The sequence below is a fragment of the Urocampus carinirostris genome, chromosome 2 (assembly GCF_059441175.1).
Source record: "Urocampus carinirostris isolate Australia breed hairy pipefish chromosome 2, RoL_Ucar_1.0, whole genome shotgun sequence".
Taxonomy (NCBI): Eukaryota; Metazoa; Chordata; class Actinopteri; order Syngnathiformes; family Syngnathidae; genus Urocampus; species Urocampus carinirostris.
The window spans coordinates 46,925,961-46,939,312 of record NC_142350.1 but is presented as its reverse complement, the minus strand read 5'-3'; the positions used below and the strand labels follow the sequence as shown (position 1 = coordinate 46,939,312).

Genomic DNA, 13,352 nt, shown 5'->3' with positions numbered 1-13,352 from the left:
GTGACAATTATATAAACGAACTTTCTAGAAGTCAAAAAGACAAATAACAGTGCATAGTAATATTCAAAAAGAATCCAACCCTGATACCCTAAGCAATCTTCTTTGCAGGTGCTAAATAGTCAAAATAGGACTAATTCTTTCATTCTTATCTTCACTTTTAAGACAAATTGGTGATTTTCTTTTTTTGTGTAATACTGTATTTTTCACTTTTCCAACAATGCAAATTTATTGGGCACCTCTTTCTTAAAGGGATTAGAGCTTTATTTTGGGAAACTGCGCAATTTGCAAATTAAATAAAACAATCTTATTCACTAACAACCATTAAAAAAACAAAAAAAACAATTTGAGATCAGGAAGAGAAAAGTTAAGTTGTTGTTGATATACTTTTGTCCCTCATTTAATCTCAGGAACAAGATTACAATAAATTAAAAAACACAAATTCACAATAAGAATTGAATAATTGAAATAAAACAAAGTTCAGTACTTTCGCTGTCATATAAAGAAAACGAATGTCCATTTTTGTCCTTTTTTTACTATTTTGTCTTTATACAATATTTTCAATTTATAGTGGTTCATTCACAAAAAAAATAGGTATATGAAGTTCAACTAAAAATGTAGGTCATTCTATTAAAAATTCACAAAATTGAGTCGTTAAAAATTCTTTTAAGGAAAAAAAAAATACAAAACACAAAATAAGCTTAGATACTTAACATAATTTATTGGGCTAGCCTGACTTTTCCCCCCCCATTAAATATAAAAACCGAAAGCTAATTTTCAAAGGGCAAAATATTCAACCATATCCTGTCAATTTAATGTGTACATTATATTTTAGCATCCCTGGAAGAAAAAAAATATCCCAGAATTTTGTTTTTGTTTGTTCACTATATAAATCATCCCTCAATAGTTTATTGATTGATTCATTATTCTTGAATATCATTGCTTTCATGTATTTAAAAACAATCCAGAAATCATGTTTGGGGGGAAATAGTAACTTTTTAAAAAAAAATCCTCCTGATAAAAGGAATTTTGGAAAAACGTTTTTTTCATGTGACCGTAGATCAATTTTTCTTTACTCATTGCCATTAGACTTTGAATCTGGCTTTGCACCAGAGTAATTTATCTGGTTTGTCGAGTCTTGGTCTTTGTTTGTTTGATTTTTGTCTGTTTGGGCACAGCACAAAAACAACATCAACAAATAATTAACAAAAAGAAAAAATTAAATATTTGCACAATCAACTGTACAATACAATAATATAATAAATTCATTACTCCTTTGTTTTTTCTATGCAGATTCCGGGCAAAATGGATCGGACTCAAATCACCAGGTAGGTCCCAGTTGGGCCACGGCTGGACAATTTTGCCGGTGTTTCGACATGCCTTAAGCGCACAAAACCTTTAAGTCGAAGAGAAATGATTGTCACATTTCCTTTTATGCGTTGGCTCCCCTCGGAAATGAAAAATCACTTCTTCAATCAATCCTTCAATTCTGTCCTTTTTCTCTTCATCAAGGCTCAGTCAATGAAGGTCAATCCCTTTTCCCTTTCGCCGAGCCTGAGTGGCGGCAAGGTAAGTGGCTTTTGTGCGCTTGTGTTTCATATTTGCTCGTCTTTTGTGTCTTAGCGCTTCGCGGAAAATTGCTTCACAGCAAACTGTAGTGCTCCTGTTCTGTGTCTATCCTAAGTAAACAAGCAACCCAATATGGCGCTACCCTCCCTAACCTTCTTGGGTATTTTTTTTTTTTTTTTAGAAAATTGCATAAACTGTGGAAGAAATGCAAATAATTAGGTGGGAAAAGTCTGTTATATTTTGTTTGCGAAGGAACACTATCTCATTGTGCAAGACAAACGGCAGAATCGACACAGCAACATGGATTAAACCGATTTTTTTTTTTTTAAGCCTCATTCAATCCAGAACAAAGACAGAAGACACTAGCTTGATTTACGAATGCGAGTGAAATGGCATCTCACACTTACACTCTTTCTCCGATTTTCTGCTTTCGGGGAATTTTATTGACAAAAGTTTGGAGCACATTAACATAATCAAAAAACGTCACACGGTCCATTCCTTAAGAGTGAATGTTCAGATTCGTATCACACACCCAGCATGTCTTATGAAACCAGGAAGTGATCAGTCAAAAAAGTCCTTCGTAATACAGTAGATAACTACATTCTGAGGTGGAGGATCGCAAAGCAAAATCGCGGTCTAGTATGGGAAAGAATCTGATGTGCTATAATGTGTTTTGGATCCCCAGGTACCCCTAATAAAATCAATAAAATAAATACTATATTGTAAGTACTTCTATTGTGTATTATACTGTACATACGTATAATTTATTACCATAATAAATGAATATACAATTAAAGAGAAAATGGTGTGACAAGACCTAAGCTGGTAGAGTGGAGTTCGTGGGTGGATGCAGAGTTGAGAGGAGACAGAAGACTCAAATGAAGACAGATTTTAAACCTAATTGTGAGGATTTGCATGCTCTTAGAAGACTGCTGCGATAATTAAACCCCCCCCCATGTAAAAAAAAGTCTTGCTTGTTTACTAGTTAGGTCATGCAACTTATCAATGGTAGCAATTTGTTTGCCTTCTTTTCATTTCTTGAAGTGGTGAGCTTCATTTCTATAGTTATCATGTTCTTGTTTCTCCCTCAAGTCTCACTGTCGATTCACAGTTTTTACGGAGCATACAAGATTCTGAACTGAATGAAGAAGAGAAAAAGCTATTGTGGGATTTACTTTAGCCAATAGCATATGTTATTCATGATAGCATGACGCAAACCAATTGCCGACCAGCATTTTATGAGCCAACAGCAGACAGGCATCTCGGAGACTTAACTCGAACTAAGGCAAACAATATAATTTGTTCTTGATGTCGTAGGGTTGGTAAAATCCCGGAAAGATGGTTCGAAAAACCCTTTATTCCACACTGTAAAGTAAAAACGTTGTCAGGTCATGTCTTGAGGGTCTACTGTATTACTAAATGAGTGAATATTTGATACCTGGACAAGGGATGTGTACCGCTAGACTATAATTGCCCAAGACACACCACAGGAAGTGGTATCCCGCTAACCCTGACAGTTTAGGGATTCACTACCCAAGAAATATATGATAACTATAGAAATATTTGATAAAAAACAGGCAGCTGCTGTTTTGGCTTACAAAATCCAATGACAACAAAAACTAGGTTTAAAAAAATGTTCAGAATGTAAAAACAGAAGGAAAAAGAGTCGGAATGTATCAATCGTGTTTCTTCTTTTCAGAACAAGATGGAAGAATGCGGTGAGATGTCCCCGGCATTGCCTCCCTCCCACGGGCCCACCCCCTCCCAGACCGCGCTGCAACACACACAACTTATGCTGACCGGCTCACAGTTGGCTGGGGTGAGTTGAGCAAAAATAAACACAAACGCACACATTCAGGAAACTTTCCTTTGGAATAGTGCACCATTGTTAAATTAATTGGCTGTTTTGTGCCGGTTTGTGTGTCAAATTCTGGCCAGTGCCAGCTAGTGGAGCAAAATTCCCTTATACACTTTTATTAGCGCTACTTCATTCTCTTTGGTCTTATCTTATGTAGACGTTTGTTAATGTTAGACAAAATATCTAGGATATTTTGAAATTAATGCTCATTAGAAATTTTGGAAAATTGGCACACAAAAAAAAAAATCAAATGTATTTGTACTTTATTCTTATTTTTTCAAATTCATTTTTACAATTATTTTAGTTAACAATTACTTAATATTTACTGCTAAATATCCTTTTGCTTATTTTAAGTACTGTATTCCTTTCTAGGGAATGTTTATTTTACCTTCGTTATTTTTATTATTTGACAATTCATTTAGTCATTTCTTTAGTTATTTAACAAACTTATTATTTCAAACCTATGCACTATGTATGACCATTTTGCCCATTGAATAATTATTTTTTTCTTTTCATATACATATATAAAACCTTGATTTTACAATGTATTATTGCATTTTAAATACAAAAAATCTTTGATAAAATAACACATTTTAATGAGGTGAAGAACATCTCTAATATATTGTATGATTATTTAGCTTCTTTAAATCAACATTTCACGAGAAAATGTATAGCAATATGTTCAACTTGTTTATGCTAAAATACTAATACTTAAACAAGATTAAAAAATAACAAATACATATAAAAGTACAAGAATATAAATACAAATATAAAAAATAAATAAAATATAAAAGTAAACGATACATTTTACAATTTTGTAACTTAATTTAAAATAAAATTATATGTATGTTTCCCTTGGTATTAGCCGATGAAATGTTTGGATTCTTCTCATAACACATTTGTACAGGCCAATTAAATTGTGCAAAGGGCTGCCGGTAAGATATTCATTTCTAAAGAAAAAAAAAGTTATTAGTATGTTATTACTAGGAAATAATTATTATAACTTTGGTGAAAATGGGCTCATCCATCCACTAAAAATTCTGCCTTGTATAAGAGCAGCGAGTGATTAAAATCTATAAATTAGAGGATACTTTTCCAAAAAAATTTCCACGCCTTATGCTCTTTTGAATTGAATTCACTTTATTGTCATTAATGACCTAGTGAACATTCTTTGCAGCAAGATTAGACATGGCACTCCAGAGTAAACACGTGATATTGACTTAAAATAAGGAATAACATCAAAGTCATGATAAATAGGCAATCATGTTTGCAGGGAGTGCTTGAAGACTGGCCTAAGTTGTAATAATAGTGCAATAAAAAGAAGTGCCATAACATTTGGCAGCAACAAAAAGGTTTAGGCTGCTAGAATTAGAAGGCAGTGAGTTCCGAACTGCAGCCATGCACTCATACCTCTCTCTCCTCCACTCACTTTTTGCCTTTGCTTGCAAATTCTTAACCCTCTCTGTTTCGCTTCTGTGTCGCTTGCAGCTCACGGCTCTGCTGCCAGCGCAGCAGCAACTCCTGCTGCAACAGGCCCAGGCTCAGCTGCTAGCGGCTGCCGTGCAGCAATCCAGCGCCGCACACGCTGCGCACGCCGCCCACGCCGCCGCCCAGGCCACGCAACAGGCTCAAGCAGCGGCCGCCGCAGCAGCCAATCAGCAAGCCCATAAGCAGCAGCAGCAGCAGCAGCAGCAGCAGCAACAACAAACGCAACAACAAACGGGACAAAGCAGCCAGCAGGGTCAGGGACAGAGCACACAGGAACACACTGCCCAAAGCGCCCCTGCCCCGCCTCCTCCGCCACAGCTTGCCCTCACTCAGCCAATACAGCTCACCGCCCAGGTACTGGCAGCCGGTCGGAGGCCTGCCCAGCCAACCTTGGCAGCAGTGCTTCTCAAACTAACTGGCACCCATACTCACCTAGTTTGTTGAAAAACTGATCAGTTTGTGCTTTTTGTGCTCTTTCTAAAAAAAAAAAAAAAACTGAGAAATTAGCAATTACCGTATTTTCTGCACGAGAAGGTCCATCCTCAAATAATAGTCTTTTGTCATATGTTTTTCATATATAAGGCACACTGGACTATAAAAAGCATGGAATTAAAACTTAACTAACAAAATATTTGCACAATCAGCTGTACAATACAAAAGTATAACTAACGTATTTATTCAGGTATAACCATTGTGCATTTAATACACTTGCTCAGTACAGTGTCGCGGCTGGTTGATTAGAGCACAGCCCCAAGGTGCGCAGGTCCAGGGTTCAATTCCAACTACCACAGCTTCCCCTTGCAGAGCTTGCATGTTCTCCCCGTGCCTGCGTGGGTTTCTTTCGGCTACAGATAATGGATGGATGTATACAGTGGCGTGTGAAAAGTGTTTGCCAACTTCCTGATTTCTGTGTTTTTTTGCATAGTTTTATATCATCAAACCAATTTTAATATCACAGAGACAAACCAAGGAAATACAAAATGTAGTTTTGTATTGTTGATTCAATTTATTAGAGCACAAAAAAGATAGTTTATTATTAATCTCTGCCTTAATAAATGGCCTCAACAATTCAGAACTGCGTTTTGTATTTCATTGTATTGTCTCTGTGTGATATTAGAATCGGTTTGATGATCTGAAACCTGTCTGAATGATAAGTATGCAAAAAAACCCACAGAATTCAGGAAGGGGTCAAATACTTTTTCACGGCACTGTATGTTCGTGCAATGGTTGATCAGTCCAAAGCTCTTGCTGAAAGAAGTCACAAAACATTGCATGCAACAGGAATTGAACTCCGTTCACAGCGCTGAGAACGCTGTAGCCCAACCACCAGAGCAGCTTTACAGATGGTTAATGAAAAGGTGTTAGATTTGATGTCATTGTCCCTGTATTTAATCCTCAAAGTGCAACAAATAAATGTTACGTAATGGAAAAAAACAGAATGCCGTTCTGAATGATAGAAAAAAACTCAAAAAGGCACGAGGAAAACAACTGTATATCTGATGATGAGGCAGACTTTGCGACTAGCAGCTGATCCCAGTTTCCCCGACCCAAATTGCGATTGTTGCTGATTGCCGCTAATGAAATTACCTAAGAAAGTCGTAATTAGGATTAAGTTTGGGGGGGGGATCGCAATACTAGATCGTGAAGGACTTAAACAATATTGTTTGGTCATCCCTGTGTTTTTTTTCTATTATTTCCTGACCTGCATTTAGCACCTAGTTTCTTTCGCAAATGAAACCACTAGATGCATTAGAAAACGGAATCCCTTTGGTGGTCACTTAACCCAATTGCATCATTTACCAGATAATGCAAAATCATTTTGCATCTAATGTCTGCTTCACTGATCTTAAAAGTACACTATGTGATATTTGACCACTAAATGTCACAATATCGTGTTGCGCAATAAAAAACAAGTGCCACAAAGCACAAGCAAGAATATGAAGTAAGCGGAGTTAAAATGACCAAACCGCACCATTTTTTAATTTTTTTTGCCAGCCTTCCGCAAGGTTTTTAGTTTTTAGGGGTACCCTTGGCAGCAACATGGCGGACAATGTTGTCAGCTCTCTCCAGGTGAGACTCGTGTTGTCTAACTATCATGGTGTCAAACAAATACATATTTATTGACCTATAAGTATTTAAAACAAATTCTGGTTTATATGACAGTGGAGGCGTTTTTACTTTTTATTCAAATACATATTTTCAAATGGGCACTAAATAATACACATTTGTAATGTCAAGTAAGGCCAGCATTGGGAATTATGGCTGCTTGCCGCTGATCCTAATCCTTATCCCTGTAGATTTAAATAAAAAAAAAAGTTACACTATTTAAGATTAAATCTGTTCAAAAGGTTTTGTTTTAGTGAAACACGTAATAAAGTGGACAGAAATGGTGTATCTAGTCACGCCTTTTTTTTCTAAGAATCCCAACAATATCAAGATTTCGATTTAGTTTATTCTGAGGTTTTGAACCCCATTGAATAGGGATTGCGGGAAAATGAAAAGAGCTCTGAAAGTGGGCAGTACGTCGGAGGTTACCAGCGACCGCAGCCTCCCCGTGCTGGGTTTACATGTTTTCCAGCCCACTCTCCAAAGATTGCTTAGTGAGGGTAAGCAGCACAGGAAATGGGTGGAGTTATGAAAGCTTCAGGTCTGCTATATTCAGAAAAGCTTTGTCGCCATCTTGTGGCGTTTTTGGAGAAAGAGCACAAAAATCCTGCAAGATCTGAAAAAGCGGATTTTTAATTAGAGTAGATCATTTAGCTGATTAAGTTTGAGAACCTATGCTTCCTGTGTTCACCTCGCATGCCAATTTTTCCTCAACGTCTGCATCCCTTTACCGCCCTACTGTTGTCTTATTGTGTCCCCCCATTCTCTTGTTTTGTGGGTTTTTTTTTTAACAGGACATCCAGCAGCTTCTGCAGATTCAGCAGCAGCTGGTGTTGCTGCCTAGTCACTCGCAGTTCCTGCTCCCGCAAGCGCAGCAGGGCCAGCAAGGTAGCGCCACAGATACTAATCTTTGTCCCGGAAACAATTTTACAAACGAGACGACAATATCGATTGCAGGACTCCTTTCCACGCCAAATCTTCTTTCGCTACCTCAACCAAACCAAGGGAGTCTGTTATCTACTCAAAGTAGACTGCAAGCACAGGTAAGAGAAATAATTTACAGTGGTGCCTCAGCTTTTAAACGTAATCTGTCCCGGATCGTGAGTCAGGTTTTATTCTCATTACAAATGTTGGTAAAGTAATAAATCTGTTCTGGTCAAGTTTGTTTTTTTCCAAAAATGTTAATTGAACCTGCCATTCAGTTCTCAACACGAAGATGTTCTTTTGTCGTTTATCACGATTAATCAGTGTTTCTCGAAAATGTGGGTCAATGATGAGGTTGTCAGAAAGCTGAGGCACCACCTATTTTAGTTAAATGTCATTGAAGTTTTAAACAACCCTGTCTCGTTTCAGCGAGACAAGAGCCTGGGGCCCATCGGGGGCCTGACCCCAGGCCCCCCTTTGCCCACTCATCCCGAGGAGCCCAGCGACTTGGAAGAGCTTGAGCAGTTCGCCCGCACTTTCAAACAGAGACGCATCAAATTGGGGTTCACGCAGGGAGACGTCGGCCTGGCCATGGGGAAGCTGTACGGCAACGACTTCAGCCAGACAACAATCTCCCGCTTTGAGGCCCTCAACCTCAGCTTCAAGAACATGTGCAAGCTCAAGCCGCTGCTCGAAAAGTGGCTCAACGATGCAGGTGCCGCCCTCATTGCTCCCCTGCCATCCTCAGAAAATAGAATAGAATTGTGTTTATTGTCAAGTTGGTATGATTACAGATGACAAGTTTGAGGGAAATCCTAAACTAGAACTTTTAGCATTTAAAAAAGATAGCAGTATTTAACTTATTTTTATGGTCTTTATTGTCACTGATTCCAAGACAATGTATGTTGTTGACAACAAGATTAGATTTCGTACTCTAGGATAAACATGTCATAAAACACTAAAGAAAAAATAAGCTAGAAAGGAATACTAGGATGGATGACAATATTTACAAGGTAGTCCTTGTAAACTGGCCAAAATTCAAAAAGTGCATCAGTAAATAATGAAAAAAGTGGCACTGGCAGATTACTACAGAAAAAAAGGGTTAAAAATGTAGATAAAGTAACAAAAATACAATAATACAATTGAAATAACAAATGTAAAAAAGTGTCAAGTGTAATTTTGCTAATTTTATTGTTCTTATTTTATTAGGGAGAACACGATTCATATCTACTTAATTGAATAAAATGATACAATTAGAATTTATAAAAGGAATCCAAAAACCTGTTTCAGTGGCAGAAGATTTTGCTAGGATTTGATTAGAGGGGAAAATTGATAGAAAATCGAGTTTAAGTAGAATATAGATAATACAACTTAGCATGTAACAGAAAATGTCGTCACACATCCTTGCGGGGAGCCGTTGCTTCGCGTTAAGGTGGAAGAGACTTTATGGCAGAGTTTCAGATTGCGGTTGGTCTCAAAGAAATTCCCTAATATTTTGTTTTATATTTTTTATTATTTCTATTTACTTATTTTTCTTATTCATTAAGTAAACGAATAAAAGAGGGAGAGTATACGGAAGAAAAGGGAAGCAAAAAGGGTGAAAATGAATGGCTAAATTTATATAAGGAAAACAATTAGAAGAAAGGAATAGAGAAAGGAAAGAAAGAAGAAAATGGAGGAAGGCATGAAAGAAAGAAGAAAAGGAAAAGGAGAAAAGAATAAAAAGTTTAAGGGAGGTAAGATGAGAAGCGAGACGGGAGGAAATGAGGAATAAAAAAGTTTGGTAAGAAGAGAGAAAGAAATAAAAGAAAAGAGCAGGAATGGAGGAAGAGAGAAAGAAAGAAAGAAAAAGAAGGTAGGAAAAGGAGAGTAAGAAAGGCTCACAGGAGGGAGAAAGGAATGAAAGGAGAATGAGAGAAAGAGATGGAGAAATAAATAAGGAAAAGAAGAAAACTAAAGTTAAATACAGGAAGAACGGTATTTCTTTCTGATACCACACTTACATTTACAAAATCCTCTTTCAAATATTATAACGCCAAGATGTGTTTGGATTCCGAAAAAATTGAAGTATCTTGTTGGATAATCCTTTTGCGGATAATGATGAGTTAACGGATTGTTTTTCCATTCGGACGCAGAGACCATGTCTATTGACAGCACCCTTCCCAGCCCCAGCTCGCTGTCGTCGCCCTCACTGGGTTTCGACGGCATGCCCGGTCGCCGCAGGAAGAAGAGAACCAGCATTGAGACCAACGTACGCGTCGCACTGGAGCGTGCGTTCCTGACTGTGAGTTCCTGAAGGTGTAGAAAATGTGAATCTTTGTTTGCTCATCATGGAATTTGCGCGCGTCAGAACCAGAAGCCTACCTCAGAGGAGATCCTGATGATCGCCGAGCAGCTCAACATGGAGAAGGAAGTCATCCGGGTGTGGTTCTGCAACCGCCGGCAGAAGGAGAAGCGCATCAATCCCAGCAGCTCCACACCGCCCCTGCCCAGTCAGCCCTCCGGACCCCCATCTGCGCACAAGCCACCCTGCTTCAGTCCCCACATGGTGCGGCAGCAGACACTTCAATGAATTCAACTTCTTTACCTAAAGAGCATTATCTTGTATAACTAAATCTAAATATTATAGCGTCTATATTTATGGACGTTTACATCTTGGGGCTATGTGCAGCAAGGGGTTTTGATAACTATTAAACCTCCAAAATTGGGCTATGCTGCCATCTAGTGGTTTTCAAGCATGCAACATATTCAATACATATCGCTCTGTCTTGCGGTCTGTCTCACACTCTCACTCTCTCTCTGCCTATCTGCCTCTCTCTGTCTTACTCTCTGTCTTACCCTCTGTCTTACTCTTTGTCCCTCCCGCTCTCCCTCTGTCTTTCTATTTTTCTCACACTCCTTATGTAGTCTCTTATCTCACCTTCTTTTCCCTCACAATCTCTCGTTCTCTGTCTTACCACTCTTGTCTCTGTACTTTATCTTTCACACTCTCATTCTCTCTTACACTATGATTCCCACTCCCTGACCTTCATTTGCACTCATTTTCGCTTGATCAGTCTATTAATATCATTGGAACTGTCTTCTGTCTCTCTGTGTTTTACTCTTTGACTGATATGCTGTCTGTCTCACTCTCGCACTTTCTGTCTTGCACTTTCTGTCTTACACTCTGCGTCCCTTGCACTCGTTCTTCTCTTGCACTCAGTCTTGCACGCTCTCGCTTCTCACACTAAGTCTTTTTTCACACTCAAAACTTGCTCATGCGCTCTCGTTCTTGCTCTCGCTTTCTCATCCCCCTCTCTCTCTCATCACCCCTTTTCTCTCTCTCTCTCTCTCTCACACACATTCCCCCTCTCATATAAATTTCACATGACTTTCATATGGTCCCCAACAACAGATAAGCAACCAACTGTCCCAGGCCGTGACCAGTCTCAGTAGCACAACGGCGACCACCATGTCCTCCATCTGTCCCCTGACCTCCAGTCTGGCCTCCAGCCTCAGCTCCAGCTCTGCCCCCTCTCCGGTGACGCCGCCTCCGGCTCCCCCAGCTCCTCCAGCTCCCGCCCCTGCTCCGGCCCTTCCTCCCCGCAGCGCCGCTAGCCCGGCTACGCCCGGCCACAGTGCGCTCAATCTTAACCCTGGGTAGGGTTTTTGTATTTTTACATTTTTATTGCAGATTCAAAGTACTCATTTTGATGGTAGTCTGTTAATGTAGAGTTTCTGAATTTTTAGCAGGTATCATGGTTATTTATATTTTTCCCTGTGTGTGTTCACAGCTTGTGGCGTATGGGTAAAAAGAACGGCGACGTGTCCAGCTATATCAATGACTTTGCTGCAAACTTGAGGTGAGGACGAAATTGAAAGAAATTGTTCCCGAGAGAATTTAGGAGAACTACTGACAAATTGACATCAAGCGCAGCAATTGTATTCTGCAGTTTTCTCTAAAAATCTCATGCAAAAGTGTGCAGCTGACATGGGGGAAAAAAAAATTCAAAAAATGTCTTTGCTCCTTTTGGTTTCTCTTTTACACTTTTAAGTCTTTTTGCACCTGTTTGTTTGCATACACAGTGGAACCTTCCCAAATGTATGTGGGTCACACAGAAGAACAAATTATAGTCTCACTCTTTAATTTGTAATGTAGATAGTGATATATATATCAAGCTATTATTTTACAGCTTGCACAGTATATCTTGCTTTTCTGCTTCTCGATTTTGCTTCCTAATCTTCTTCACTCTTGTCTCTGTGTGCTTTTCGTTTCATGTCGCATTTCTGCTAATGCATACCAAACGACAGGAACACTGTGATGGGGGTTAACACGGGGATGAACCAAGCTCTCCTGGGTAACAATCCCCTGGCCACTATACAAGGTGTGTGTGAGCGTATGTGTGTCTTGTTCAAGGCAAGGATTCAAGTTCCTGTGAGATTTCATTGATTTTGATCAGTAAACTACAACATCTGAAGGCCAGAAAAAGATGATCATATATCTCAATTCAGAGGTGGTCCCAGGCCAGTTGGGGTGCTTTAACCATTTGTACCCAGCAAAAAATGGTTGAAAATATGTTAAAAGGACACAATGTTCCTCCAAAAGACATCTTTGTTGGGTGGAACGTTTAAAAACATGTTTTTTTTTTAAAAGCTAAATTTTGTACATTCGATGAGATCAACACAGATTAGGACTATTTCGGGGTTAAATTTGGTCCACGTTGGATGGGTTACATAGTAGATTCTGGAATGAATCAAGTCAAACAGACCAGACAAGCTTTATCCCAAAATCCAACGTCCAAAAGATTTCCAGTGCTGGGTCTGGTTTATTCATTAAGATATAAATTCATGCTTTTGGCTGAGGTTTTTTAATGTATATTTTCAAAAGCAGATGCATTTCCCCTTAAACTATAAGAATAAATTGGCCTTATATATAGTATTTTAGTAAGATTATTGTTTTGGCTTCCATGGTTTCAAAGCAAAACTGAATGTGTTCAATAAAAATACATTTTGTATAAATACCTTCTTATATATTTGTGTGATGTATTAAGATGTGTATTCATATATTCCTATTTATAAACAAATAAAGAGGAAGTGTAAAATGGGAAGAGACAGAGAAAGGAAAGAAGGTGGGAAAGAGTAGGTGGTCGGAAGGGAGGATAAGGACAGGGGGGAAGAGACATTAAGGAAAGAGAAGAAGATAGAAAAACAGAATATAAGAACAAAAAGAGAAGAGGCAGAAATTGCAATGAAAATGTGAGAAATAGAAAAAAGTAGGAATGAAAAATAAATGGTAAGGATGAACAAAAAAGACAAAAGAAAAAAGAACAGAAGAGAAAGAGAAAAAGAAACAACAGAAAAGGAAAGGTAAATCTTTTTATTTCATATACCACATATACATTTAAAAAATAATTTTTGTAATGACAGGAAT

The 13,352-nt window shown here is 38.4% G+C and overlaps 1 protein-coding gene across 2 annotated transcripts in view; it reads left to right on the top strand.

Annotated features, from left to right (window-relative positions):
• The window catches only part of pou2f2b (POU class 2 homeobox 2b), an 83,566-nt gene that overhangs the window by 60,916 nt on the left and 9,298 nt on the right, over positions 1-13,352 (top strand). The window contains exons 3-14 of one of the 2 annotated variants that reach the window (XM_088326780.1): positions 1,291-1,325; positions 1,510-1,566; positions 3,266-3,385; positions 4,913-5,266; positions 7,813-7,906; positions 7,976-8,061; positions 8,372-8,657; positions 10,078-10,226; positions 10,293-10,490; positions 11,337-11,581; positions 11,716-11,784; positions 12,233-12,306. In XM_088326780.1, the coding sequence (XP_088182906.1) occupies positions 1,291-1,325; positions 1,510-1,566; positions 3,266-3,385; positions 4,913-5,266; positions 7,813-7,906; positions 7,976-8,061; positions 8,372-8,657; positions 10,078-10,226; positions 10,293-10,490; positions 11,337-11,581; positions 11,716-11,784; positions 12,233-12,306 (1,767 nt within the window). The remainder of the gene's footprint in view (positions 1-1,290; positions 1,326-1,509; positions 1,567-3,265; positions 3,386-4,912; positions 5,267-7,812; positions 7,907-7,975; positions 8,062-8,371; positions 8,658-10,077; positions 10,227-10,292; positions 10,491-11,336; positions 11,582-11,715; positions 11,785-12,232; positions 12,307-13,352) is intronic. The other variant, XM_088326781.1, reaches the window with a different exon arrangement.